The sequence below is a fragment of the Doryrhamphus excisus genome, linkage group LG6, assembly GCF_037039965.1.
Source record: "Doryrhamphus excisus strain RoL-2023G ecotype Guam linkage group LG6, RoL_Dexc_Guam_v1.1, whole genome shotgun sequence".
NCBI lineage: Eukaryota > Metazoa > Chordata > Actinopteri > Syngnathiformes > Syngnathidae > Doryrhamphus > Doryrhamphus excisus.
The window spans coordinates 6,273,659-6,287,744 of NC_136362.1; the positions used below are offsets into that span (position 1 = coordinate 6,273,659).

The 14,086-nt window shown below is 47.6% G+C and overlaps 1 protein-coding gene across 1 annotated transcript in view; it reads right to left on the reverse strand.

Annotated features, from left to right (window-relative positions):
* Window positions 1-380: 380 nt before the first annotated feature.
* Window positions 381-14,086, reverse strand: part of LOC131124834 (uncharacterized) — a 31,962-nt gene continuing 18,256 nt past the window's right edge. Inside the window, exons 10-14 of the mRNA XM_078791026.1 lie at window positions 12,461-12,622; window positions 3,917-3,987; window positions 3,740-3,860; window positions 3,570-3,667; window positions 381-426 (exon numbers count right to left, since the gene is read on the reverse strand). Coding sequence (XP_078647152.1) covers window positions 3,777-3,860; window positions 3,917-3,987; window positions 12,461-12,622 — 317 coding nt within the window. The 3' untranslated portion in view covers window positions 381-426; window positions 3,570-3,667; window positions 3,740-3,776. The remainder of the gene's footprint in view (window positions 427-3,569; window positions 3,668-3,739; window positions 3,861-3,916; window positions 3,988-12,460; window positions 12,623-14,086) is intronic.

Sequence of the window (14,086 nt, forward strand, 5' to 3'; positions counted from 1 at the left end):
CATGGTGCAAAGGAGGGAAATACTGCCGAGTCATGGTGCAAAGGAGGGAAGTACTGCTGAGTCATGGTGTAAAGGAGGAAGTACTGCTGAGTCATGGTGTAAAGGAGGAAGTACTGCTGAGTCATGGTGTAAAGGAGGAAGTACTGCTGAGTCATGGTGTAAAGGAGGAAGTACTGCTGAGTCATGGTGTAAAGGAGGAAGTACTGCTGAGTCATGGTGTAAAGGAGGAAATACTGCTGAGTCATGGTGTAAAGGAGGAAGTACTGCTGAGTCATGGTGTAAAGGAGGAAGTACTGCTGAGTCATGGTGTAAAGGATGAAGTACTGCTGAGTCATGGTGTAGAGGTGCTATGTTACCTTGACTTTGAAGAGTCGTACTTCCAGCGAGCGAAAGTCCATCGTGGTGACCAAGGACCTCATGAAGTCACTGAAAGGACAGTAAAGCGTTGTTAGGTGGGTAAAGTCATGTGACGGTAAAGCGTTGCTAGGCGGGTAAAGTCATGTGACGGTAAAGCGTTGCTAGGCGGGTAAAGTCATGTGACGGTAAAGCGTTGCTCGGCGGGTAAAGTCATGTGACGGTAAAGTGTTGCTAGGCGGGTAAAGTCATGTGACGGTAAAGCGTTGCTCGGCGGGTAAAGTCATGTGACGGTAAAGCGTTGTTAGGCGGGTAAAGTCATGTGACGGTAAAGCGTTGCTAGGCGGGTAAAGTCATGTGACGGTAAAGCGTTGCTAGGCGGGTAAAGTCATGTGACGGTAAAGCGTTGCTAGGCGGGTAAAGTCATGTGACGGTAAAGCGTTACTAGGCGGGTAAAGTCATGTGACGGTAAAGCGTTGCTAGGCGGGTAAAGTCATGTGACGGTAAAGTGTTGCTAGGCGGGTAAAGTCATGTGACGGTAAAGCGTTGCTAGGCGGGTAAAGTCATGTGACGGTAAAGCGTTGCTAGGCGGGTAAAGTCATGTGACGGTAAAGCGTTGCTCGGCGGGTAAAGTCATGTGACGGTAAAGCGTTGCTAGGCGGGTAAAGTCATGTGACGGTAAAGCGTTGTTCGGCGGGTAAAGTCATGTGACGGTAAAGTGTTGTGAGTGCATTGTGGTTGCTCACTGCCAAACAATGCGGGGGCACAGAGAGACGTCCCGCCACAATAACGGCTACAACTGCCCTGCCTTGTGGGGCTGGGGGCGGGATGGAGGGTGTCACTGCGGGTGAGCGGAGTTCATGCGGCGGCTGGGGGATGGGAGCGGGCGTCCCCGGGGGCACACTCGGGTGCCACTTGCTGCAGCAAAATGTAGGTCCGGGGTGGTGGGGAGGTGGGGGCTGGTTGGGGGTGTTATTAGAACGTGTGGCACAGAGGCCGCCGTCCCTCTGCTAACGAGCGGCCGGTGTTAACGAGCCCCTCCTGTTGGAGCAAAGAATGGGCGAGTGCGAGGCCATCGGGTGCACGCTACGCCTGAGTGCATCCAGGGCTGCGATTGGCCACTGTGGGTGCAGGCGGGGGCGTGATGGGGGCGTTGAGGGGGGTTGATGGGGATGAGCCAGGACAGGGCAGCTAATGATCATTAATTGCACTTGGTTTGCCGTAAAAAGTCCAAACGCTGGTGAGCTGAGGACACTGGCGTGATAATGGCCGGTGTACACCAGGGTGTGTGTGTGGGGGGGGGCATGTCGGGACGGGGGGTAACCTAACCCATTTTCACTCCTCTGTCCCCCTGCCTGGCCAGGCCACGGCAGACTTCTCGCTTACGTAATAGCCTGCCTGAATTTTGGCGGTCTCCCTCAAACACGGTTTGACCTACTTCCTGTCTGTTGGATGGATGGAAAAATATTATTAATATGATTCATATGTCATCCTTTTCTCTCCTTCACATTCCTCACATTTTTGCTGTTTGATTTTTTTCTGTAATGGGCCACGTACCGCAAATGGTCCATGCACTGCACTTTGGACACCCCTGAACTAAAGGGGTCTTTTGTGACTTCTCGGATGGGTCATTTTGATTGGGCGGCCACTCCTGGGAAGGTTCATCACTATTCCATGTTTTGTCCATTTGTGGATGATGGCTCTCGCTGTAGTTGGCTGGAGTCCCAAAGCTATAGAAATGCCTTTATAACCTTTTCTACACTGACAGATGTCAATTTATCTGAGTTGTCACCCCACTGTGCGTGTAGATATGACGCAGGTGGAAGGAATTCCTTGCCTTCTCAGCTTTCCAAGGCCTGCGCGGAAAGAAAGGCTGATTGTGTAACTACAGTTGCAGATCGTGTCCAAAGCGGGATTAGAGGCAGCGGGATTAGCAGGGCAGGTAAGAGGATCAGTGCACTTGAGATTGGGATGAGACTGCAGAAGCATGCTTTTGTTCTCCCTTCTTGTCCCAAAGTGAGGTGTCACATGGAGGTTGGCGACGGCCGCCATAATTGCCCCCCCCCCCCCCAGCCCAGACGGGACGCTCGCTGGCGTCCTGCCTCGCGGCACACAAAGGCCTCGCCATAAATCACAGGACCCGTGACCCTGGCCCTGTTCTTGCTGAGAGGGAGCTCTCAGTGTCGGGGTGAGGGATCCGGGAGCAGGCCCTGACCCTCGGGGACCTCCACAGTTGGCTTGGCTCCCGTCCCGCTCCCGTCACAAGGAAGCCAGAAACCCCCCAGGGCAGGAAGACGGCGCTGTGTGTGGGAATGTGAGGCATATGGGGGGGCGGGTTTGTGCAGGGTTCACGCTTGCGCTGTCATGTCACATGACTCATATGCAGACGCTGTTGTCAAATCAGGTTCAATCCGGATCCAATCCAAATCCAATGCCTTGTTTGGACACTCTGAGGGTGTCATGTTTGGGGGGGGGGCCTTAGTGGGGACGTTAAGCGGTCCCGATAAGCAGCGTTTACCAATTTCAAGGATGAGATTCAGGAACCCCAAATCTGAGGCTGCGGTTCTTGGGGGTCTTGCCCCAGATGGAGGGGTTATCTCAGGTTCTTGGTGAGTGACAGAAGGTCAGAGCGGGAGATCGGTGCAGCAGAGCCTCGTGGTGAAGAGAGGTCTCGAGGGCGGCTGGACTCACCTCACCCATGAGATTGAGGACTCGTCTTCCGGGAGAAGTTCGGATTAGAGATGCTGCTGCTTCACATTGAGAGGCTCGGGACTTGGACGCTTACCCTGTGTGGGGTTTCCGGGCATTCCTCGCCAGGGGGAGGCCCCAGGATCCCGGGGACACGTGTGTCCTCAGTGTGCTCCGGGTGGAAATGGGGGAGATGGTCAGAGACCAGGAAGTCTGGGCTTCCCGATTGAGACGGATGGATGGGTGGATGTTCAGTGGGGCCCCAGTTCTTGGATACTGAATTTGGATACTGAATCGAATCGTTCCCCGTTTTTAAAGTTTTTTAAGGTACTGTGGATTGGTTGTATTTCCCAAGTGATTTTTTTCCCCATAGGCATTAGTTTTTGTGGGAAATTAAGGTCTCATGGTATTTTCATGTAGGACCTCCACCTAAGTGGTACTGGTACTGGTACTCGAGACTTGGGTTTGGCTTGCCACACTGAGCAAGTTCCAAGGAGTATTCCTGATGAGTAAAGAACTCCACGTACTCCATGGCGGCGATCTTCTGCGCCAGGCTGGCGATCACAGCAAAGAGCCTCAGGTCCACCAGACCATCTGTCACCCTGAAGTCCACCAAGGCCAGGATCTGACACACAAGCCGGTTTGATTCCACGATCAAGCACAAAGTGACCAGAAGGTTTTGATGTTGTGAACAAACCCTGTAGACGTAGATCTCCTCCTGGTCTGACAGCAGCTCAGCGGGGACGATGCTTTTCAGGGCGTCCACGACTTGGATGCAGGAGATGTAACCGTCCTGGTCGGTGTCCTCCTAGAAGACACTAGGATTGTATGGGGTCTCCTAGAAGATCCCGGAGAACCCGTCCCCGATACTCACGGCTTGAAAGGCCTTCTTGTATTCTTCCAGCTTGTCCGGACCGAAGATGCAGAACTTTGCCAAAAAGTCGACTGGAATGGAAAGGAAAGTTATTGGGTGAGGTCAGGTGGGCGAGCGCCCCCCGACCGGGGGGCGGGGGTGGGGGTGGGGGGGCTGCAAGGGTGAAAGGTGTCGCTGGTTTCTATGAAAGCAGATTGATAGATGTCGGAGGCCACAGGGTAAAAGACTTGTGATTAAATTCGTCAAAAGGACCCCACATCATAAATATGCAAATGTCCGTCATCGTCCACGACGGACGCCCCAAATATTCAATGGGAAACACAAGTGACGATAGGGGGCGGGGCTTTTAAGCCGCTGCCACTTCAATTTAGCAGATGAGAAAGACGGTGCTGAATAATGGATGTATTCATGACTTGTGTGTGTGTGGGGGGGGGGGAAGTTGATATCAGTGCCGACTTCAACCTCTGGACCTGGGGGTTTGTTGGGACGGGGCCATTTATCAGCTTAGTTCCAATCAAACCCGGGCCCCCGCCTTTGTCATGCAAAAGTGGACATTGGCGTGCCGTCAACTTGACTTGTTAAAGCTTGATTGATCAAAAAAAGAAACCTTCTTCGGCATCTGTTTGCAAATATCTGGGGGGGGGGATCAGCTGTGCGCTCGCCATTGCCGGGTTTAAAAATGGCGGCCGGGCGCTGCTATGTATGCGACTACCTGCTCCTCGTATCGTGTGTGTGTGTGTGTGTGGGGGGGGGGGTCTCGGCTTGAGGGGGGGCCGTGCCACAAAAGGTGCAGTGGAGTGAGAGATGGAGGGAAGAAGCCAAGGCGGGTCGGGGCGGCGGGACAAAGTCTTATCTGATTCCACTCCAGCGCTTGACGCCCTTTTTTGTGTCCTTGCCTCCACGCCTTTAAAGAGCACATGTTGGGCCTTTTGCTGTGAAGCCTAGCAGAAAATGTTCACCAGGATCCCGACTGGATGGGGGAAAGGCCCAAAGAAAGACCGGGGGGGGGGGGGGGGCGGTGTAATGTAATGACAGAGTCTGCTATGGGGGCCCAACATCTGATCATCCCTTCCCTGTAAGAGGACAGGGACCCGCTGCTCGTTGAGAAGAGCGTCTCAGAAAAAGTTTCCGACCAGACCAGTAAAAGTCGCTAGCTTTTTCGCTACTCGAGTTCCGACTTTGTGGACGACATTTTTGTGGCGAATGGTCAGACGTACCCGAAGAGTTTGTCACCAGGCCCCGCCCCCATCCTACGACAGAGGCTAAAATGCTTTGCAGGTTGTCATTGGCCACCTGTCTAGCATCTGGGACTTACAGTATGGCCCCTGGTTTCAGTTGAAAATGTCCACGTCCACGTCCATGTCCATGTCTGTTGTCCATGTCTGTTGTCCATGTCCATGTTTGTTGTCCATGTCCATGTCCACGTCTGTTGTCCACGTCCATGTCCACGTCCATGTCCACGTCTGTTGTCCACGTCTGTTGTCCATGTCCATGTTTGTTGTCCATGTCCACGTCTGTTGTCCATGTCTGTTGTCCATGTCCACGTCTGTTGTCCATGTCTGTTGTCCATGTCCACATCTGTTGTCCATGTTTGTTGTCCATGTCCATGTCCACGTCTGTTGTCTGTTGTCCATGTCCACGTCCACGTCTGTTGTCCATGTCCATGTTTGTTGTCCATGTCCATGTCCATGTCTGTTGTCCATGTCCACATCTGTTGTCCATGTCCACGTCCACATCTGTTGTCCATGTCTGTTGTCCACGTCCACGTCTGTTGGCCATGTCCATGTTTGTTGTCCATGTCCATGTTTATTGTCCACGTCTGTTGTCCATGTTTGTTGTCCATGTCCATGTCCACATCTGTTGTCCATGTCCATGTCCACATCTGTTGTCCATGTCCACGTCCACATCTATTGTCCACGTCTGTTGTCCATGTCCATGTTTGTTGTCCATGTCCATGTTTATTGTCCATGTCCACGTCTGTTGTCCATGTCCACATCCATGTCCACATCTGTTGTCCATGTCTGTTGTCCACGTCCACGTCTGTTGTCCATGTCCATGTTTGTTGTCCATGTCCACGTCCACGTCTGTTGTCCATGTTCATGTCTGTTGTCCACGTCCACGTCTATTGTCCATGTCCACGTCTGTTGTCCATGTCCACGTCTCTTGTCCATGTCCACGTCTGTTGTCCATGTCCACATCCACGTCCATGTCTGTTGTCCATGTCCATGTCTGTTGTCCATGTCCACATCTATTGTCCATGTCCACGTCTGTTGTCCATGTTCACGTCTGTTGTCCATGTCCACATCCACGTCCATGTCTGTTGTCCATGTCCATGTCTGTTGTCCATGTCCACGTCCATGTGCATGTCCACGTCTGTTGTCCATGTCCACATCCACGTCCATGTCTGTTGTCCATGTCCATGTCTGTTGTCCATGTCCACGTCCATGTGCATGTTCACGTCTGTTGTCCATGTCCACATCCACGTCCACGTCCATGTCTGTTGTCCATGTCCATGTCTGTTGTCCATGTCCACGTCCATGTGCATGTCCACGTCTGTTGTCCATGTCCACATCCACGTCCATGTCTGTTGTCCATGTCCATGTCCATGTCCATGAGTGAGTTTTGGGTGTTTGTGTTTGCAATTAGTTGAGTCTCATGCACGTTAAGACCCTCAAAAATGTAAACAGTAATCCTCTACCATAATACTCTATCACAGTTTTTCAAAAATATATTAATTTATAAATAATCATAATACGGCCTATTTGTAATCTGAAATATTTATATTTATATTTGCGTATTGCATATTTCATTTGCATACTAAACGAAGGACATGTGTAAAGGTGTACTATAGGGGTGTTGTTTTATGTCAAGAGGGCTCTAATAATATAAAAAAGCATAGTCAGAAGGTCATAAGCAGGTTTTCTATGTCTGATATGTCTTATTTCCTCTTATTAGATCTACTTGAATGGGTAACATGAGCGTAAAGGTGACTGTAGGGGTGTTATATCATGTCCAGGGAGCGCTAATAATGTTCAATAGCATATTTAGAAGGTCGTAAACAGTTTGTCTGTGCTCTAACTAAGAAAATATTCCACTTAGAAAAATGGAATCGTACTTCACAGTGGTCATGGTTGGGTGTGGATCCAATTAAGCATGATGAACAAGAGATTACCACGGTTGGGTCCAGTCGGGTCTTTGCGCTCGGGAATGATGAAGAATGAATCATGAAGAGCAACATTTTAGGCGTCCTTTAAAATGTTTTGTTTTTCCGTCAGTAGCGGCTCATTGAGCGCTCACTTGAGGATGTCACCTTCAGCCGACTGATGGAAAACATGAAAAATACTTGCACTCGTGCGCGTTTGATTGATTTTGTCCTATGGCTGCACACACACACACGCACACACACGCACGCACACACAAGCAACAACAAAAGGGGTGTATTGTATTGTTAGCATGCCACTTTGTTCTCCTTCCCGCTTAATCCCAGACTTTTGTTTGCTCCTCATCAGCACTGTATCTAAAGTGTCCCGTAATTCCTCGCAACAAAGCTCACATTCAGCCCAGGCGAGGAGGCGACACCCCCTCCCCTTTTTTAATTTTAATAGCGGGAGAATGTCAACGCGGCCTACATAGGCGACCCCCGAAACGCCGTGATTAGGGGAATGTAGAGCAGCGCGCCAACGACCTGAACCGGCGCTGAGAAATAGGTTTGTAGGATAGTTCGGGTTTAAAGGCGGCCGACGTCAACAAACCGAGACCAGGACAAAAGGATTGTGTTCGTATTTGTCGTCTTCTATGATACAGTTATATTCTGCATTCTTACACCAGGGGTGTCCAAAGTGCGGCCCTGGGGCTGTGTCTTCTTGGCCCGCAGCACATTCTTCAAATGGAATTTAACGAGAAAACGAAACCGTAAAACAGCAAAGTTTGGCCACATAATGTTGTTGCATATTAAAAACAAAATATGAAAGAAGTTGGTGTTGGAATTCGTGATATTAGACACCAACAAAACAAAATAAAGATGGAATTTGGGAGAAAATTAGGTAAAAAGTTATTTTATGAGAATAAAGTCAAAATATTAAGGAAAAAAATTGTGAGAAAAAAATCAATTTTCCAAGAATAAATTGGTAATATGAGGAAGAAGAATGCAATTTAAGCAGCTGTGAAATGTCATCGAAAAAAACTTTTTTTTGGAAAGTCATAACATTATGAGAAACAAAAATAACAAATAAAGTTGGAATTTGGGGGAAATTAGGTTAGGGAAAAAATATAACATTATGCAAAAATGTCAAAATATTAAGATAAAGTTGAAAAAACAAGAAAAAAGCAACTTATACAAAATTTTATGAGAAAAAAATTTGTAGCATAAAGTTTAAATATTGAAGAAAAAAAATCTGTCATCATATTATATAATATCATATCATATAAAATCATATTGTGAGAAACAAAAGGTGTCATTTTCTCAAAAAGAGGATAAGAAAATATTCTAATATGGGAATAAAGTCAAAATACTAAAGGGGACCTGTTATGCTGATTTTTCCACCCTTTGTATTGAGTTGTGGACTCCTGTAGAGCAGCTACACGCAATAACCGCGCAGACAGCTTTCTAGATCTTCCAGATCCTGCACAATGTACACAGGTTACTTAAAAATGAAGTAAAAATATTTGAAAAAAAGAGCAAACACTGAAGTTTGTATTCGAGATACAGTTTTTTTTTTTAAGGCTGGCGAAGAACGCTGAATCTGTGATACTCCTGGTGGCCACAAGAGGGCCCTTTCCGTGTTTATACGGGCCGGCTAGCCTCGGCGATGCGTTCATGCTCAATCAACGTGGTTTTATAAGATAAAAAGTTTGAGAAATAACCAAAGTACAAATGATGGCAGGTGGAGTGTTTCCCACAGGGCTGCAATCTATTTGTGGCAGGGGTTGAGGGGGGGGGTACAAGAAAAGTCAGCAAATAAATAAATATGTTTATAAATACAAACAAGCTTTTTTCTGTCACTTGTGTGTGTGTGTGTGTGTGTGTGTGTGTTGCTGAGGTGTTTGTTGCAGTTGAAAGGAGGGGGCTCACTATTTGGCAGCTTTGTCCTCCCTGAACACGACTCCTCCCCCTCACTTTCCCCAAAAAGAGTGTGTGTGTGTGTGTGTGTGTGTGTGTGTGAGCAGGGAAAACAAACAAAGACACACGTAGCTGCCACACTCCTCGCGTCTGGCTGCACGCCATCGGGCCTGGCCACAAACCACCGCCTACCGCCGACAACACTCGCACACGCCCGAGGGCCAATCAGCTCCCTGCGCACGCCCGCCGTGAGTCCCAGCCGCTGGCGAGGCGTCAATAACAGATGTTGGGAGATAACCTGACAAAGCCGAATCATGGCCTATTATGGCCTGCCGCTCCTTGACACGCCGCCATTAACGACGCCATTGTGGCGCATAAAAGCAGCCTTTGACAGATGTGCAAAAGCGGAGGCGGTATCGCACGCCGCCGCTCGTCAATGCACGGGGGGGTTGGGGGGGGGCACTTGTTTGCTCGCTGGCCGGGGCTGGGGACCGACGGCAAACACGCGGCGGGTCCTCCGGAGGCGTGGCATGAAAGGAGCGCACCTCAACGCAAACACGCGCGGCCCCGCCTCCATTCATCTTCTGTCACCGTCGCTCCCGCCGCTCTTTTTTTTTTTCAGGTGCGAGTCAACGCCGCGGGCGGGGGTCGAAGGGAGGCTGACCGCCAGGCCGCCAGGTGTTTGGCGTCACTGTTGACATTCATCACAAAGACGCTAACCTCGCTTTGCCGCCATTGCTAGCAAACAAACACAGCTCCTAATCTTCATAACCTGGCCTGTTATTGGCTGTTTGTTGCCCTGCGTTGGCGAGGCGTGACTTGCACAGGAAGTCGTCTTTACACCCTCACTCACGCATCACGCTGCAACCAACAATGAACACGTGGAACACACAATCGAACTCATATGCCGACAAACATGCAAAACAACACTACTTTATGACCCGCAAGGCATGTTGGGAAGCAAGAAAGTTACCCTGCATGCCTTGCGGGTCACAAACAAGTCTCATTTAGCATGTATATTAGTGCGAAGGCAGGAAAAGCCGTGCAGTGTGTTACGTTTGGTGGCACGGAACTAGTACTGGTACTGCTTGTACTCCAAAAGCTTGATATTCTTGGATTAAAATAGCTTCCTAGCGATATCTGGTAAGCTTGTTCGCGAGGACGGCCCCTGCGCCACATGTTGAGGGATGGAGCCTGACATGAAAGACATGAAACGTATGAAAATACAAAACAAACAGCAGCGGCGGCGGCGGCACAACAACAAGGTGGCTAACGGTGTAATTAGCTATGCAAAACCAAAGAGTGCTGGAGGCGCAAGACTAACAGACAGCAGCAATAACAGCAGAGAAACACAACAGCTTGGGGGTTAGCATACTGCTAGCATACTGCTAGCATACTGCTAGCATACTGCTACGGGGCTTCGCTGGCTTTCTTTCAGGGAGGAGCGGCCCCTGGATTTCCAGGGGTCAGTCAAGATGGCCGCCCTAATGAAGCGGTGGGGGCTGTTCACTTTTTTCAGTTTTGGGAAGCCTCTGCCAAGTGGTCGATGTCGGGGCAATTAGGAGAGGGTTGGCCATTTCAGAGCCTAATGAGGGCCGCACACACACACACACACACACACACACACACACAACTAAACAAAATAAAAGAAAGACATGACAGAATGTACGGAACACACTCCATAAACACGACACATCCAGCCAACAAAAGAAGCCTACACACACACACACACAACACAAGTTGTATTCATTTGCGTGACATTGATGTTTATTAATGTACTATAGTTGATTTATTAGCGTATTAGCGTATTAGCATATTAGCGTACCACGTGTATCCTACTGACTGCAGTGTCTGATGGACGCTACTGTACAGTACGCAACACCAGGCAAATGTTTTGGGACACTTTGTCATACAATCACATGACAAAGTGTCTCCAAACTTTTGACTGGTAATTTGTATTTTTTTTTTTATTATTTACATGTACTGTATATTCAAAGAGTGCATTTATAATGCAAATACATTACCAGTCAAAAGTTTGGGGACACTTTGTCATACAATCACATGACAAAGTGTCTCCACTTAAAAAAAAAAAAAAAAAATTTAAATAATTTACAAATTATAAAAAAATAATAAAAATAATAATTTTATATTTAATTATTTTTAAATATTTAATTATTATATTATTATTATATATTTTTTAATTATTATTTACATGTACTGTATATTGAAAGAGTGTATTTATACTGCAAATACATTACCAGTCAAAAGTTTGGGGACACTTTCTATAGGTGACTTATTAATTTATTAATATTAACTTCCCGCTTTGCTCTTTTTGGTTGAATTTTCCTAATATTTCAAATTTCTTCTTAAATAATCCACGTCAATGTTCTTTTTGTAACATTATGACTTTACCCCATAATATTTGGACTTTATTCTCGTAACCGTATCACTTTTTCTGCGAAACTAAAACTTTATTTTGTTTATTTCTCATTATATTTAGACTTTAAAAAAAAAGTTTTTTCTTTACAATTTTAACTCTGAATGCTGATAAAATGATTCCTCATTATATCATAAGTTTATTCTCATAACTTCCTTCTTGTTTTATTTGGATATTTTGACTTTATTCTCGTAAGATTGTCACTTTATTCCACAACCTAACTTTCTTAACCTAACTCTATATGATATTAAAATGGGAGTATTATTAAAATTACAATTTGAAATATAATTTTTTTTCAATTTTGATTGAAAATCTGAAAAGCTGATTTTTCAAAGTGTGGGGAAAAAATACTAGTCAAAAGTTTGGGGACACTTTCTCATTCAATGACATGAGAAAGTGTCCCCAAACCTTTGACATGGAATGTACTGTATGATGATGATGATGAGGATGATGATGATGCCAATAATAATAGTACAATAATAAAGGAAGAACTCGTCTGGTTTAAAGCCAATGAATAGAAGTTGTGCAGTGTGTGTGTCGTCCAATCAGGTGTAAGCACTTTCGGGAGGGGGGGGACCTGCCTGTCCCCTTCAGAGTATCCGCCCCCCCGTCCCAGCCCAGCCCAGCCAGCGCCCACCCACCAGCCTTGACCTGAGGTGTGGGGCCTCCATTGTGCGAGTGGTCGGCCTCGCGCGCTCACAAAAGCTCGGACGCTTAAAAAAAAAAAGCGAGGCACTCGAGGACTGGAGGCTGAACTCCAGCGTCGCCCGAAAGAGGTCATTGTTCCAAAAAAATCAAGTGCGCTAATTGAGGGGACGTTTTTAGAGTCGAGAGGAGTGTTGGTAAAAAAGATGTTTTTGTGCTACTATGAGGACAAATGTTTTGGGACACCTTCAGGAAGCGTCCACTCTTCTGGGAAAACTTTCCAAAGTGTATTCCATTGGGGAGGTCACAGGTCACTTCTACGCCCCCCTCCTCCAAGCCCACCTTCATTCCAAGGGGTTTGTGCCCTTTGCTGGTAATCAGGAGAATAAAGGTAAAAACTCACAGTTGTCAAAGTCGGAGCAGACGTTGGCGTCGCCGCCGCGCCGCCCCGAGTCGTCCTGCAGTTTGTAGAGCATCTTCAGAACCTTGCTCTTCCTCTCCTCCAGCCTCCGGTCCTTCTCGTCCGGGTTCCTGCATCCTGGAACGTCGCTGCCACCGTCGGAACCTGCGTGAGATGCACACCACACTTTCACGTCGGCCTTGAATGCAGCACACAGGGGAACACTCGGCAAACAAACGAGGAGACAATTAAGTGTTTGATGACGTCAGCTGCAACGACGGATGGAGCGTCCTCCCGGCACGCCGCGCACAATCACACACCCCAGTCCGAGTCTCAGTCCCAGTCCAGCAGGACGGGATTAGGGATGTGTCCCGGGGAAGGATTCCTCATTTTCATTCGATGTGATGCATGCCGGGCTGCACGGCGGACGAGTGGCTAGTGCGCAGGCCTCACAGCTAGGAGACCTGAGTTCGATTCCACCCTCGGCCATCTCTATGTGGAGTTTGCATGTTCTCCTCCGGTTTCCTCCCACATTCCAAAAACATGCTAGGTTAACTAGCCACTCCAAATTGTCCATAGGTATGAATGTGAGTGTGAATGGTTGTTTGTCTATATGTGCCCTGTGATTGGCTGGCCACCAGGCCAGGGTGGACCCCGCCTCTCGCCCCAAGACAGCTGGGATAGGCTCCAGCACCCCCACAACCCTCGTGAGGATAAACGGTATAAAATGAATGAATGAATGATGAATGCCAACACAAATGAAATCCATGTCAAGGAGCCGCTGGAGCCTACCCCAGTGGACTTTTATTTCGGGGGGAAATCACAGGACAGGATGTTTTATGTTACTCCATTCAGTGTTACAATGTTTCTTATTAGCATGTTTCGGCTTACGTTTTGTGTTTGTTATCGTTCGTCTTAGAAGTTTTGTTTGTGTGTGTTACGACATCACGTTTCATGTTACGACGTCATGGGTGACAATGTTTTGCGTTACGCAGTTTGTCTTACGTTTCGTGTTACAACGTTTCATTTGACAACCTTTGACGTTTCATATTATTCCAGTGTTTTGTTCTACAGTGACTCATGTTTTGCTGTTTGGTGTTACATTTTGTGTTACACTTCATATTACAACGCATCGTGGTGCGACGTTTCATGTTACATCATCACGTCTTACATCGCGTTTATTCTTTCATCTCATTTTACGCTGTGATGTTTCACCTTAAAGTGTTACGCTATGACGTTTCATCTTATGGTGTTACATGTTACGACATTGGCTGTTACGCTATTTGGTGTTACCTGTCAATCAAACAACATCACGACTTTGTTTCATCTTACAGCGTTCCATGTTACAACGTCACGTCTTTGTTTCATCTTACAGCGTTCCATGTTACAACGTCACATCTTTGTTTCATCTCACAGCTTTCCATGTTACAACGTCACGTCTTTGTTTCATCTTACAGCGTTCCGTGTTACAACGTCACGTCTTTGTTTCATCTTACAGCGTTCCATGTTACAACGTCACGTCTTTGTTTCATCTTACAGCGTTCCATGTTACAACGTCACGTCTTTGTTTCATCTTACAGCGTTCCGTGTTACAACGTCACGTCTTTGTTTCATCTTAGAGCGTTCCGT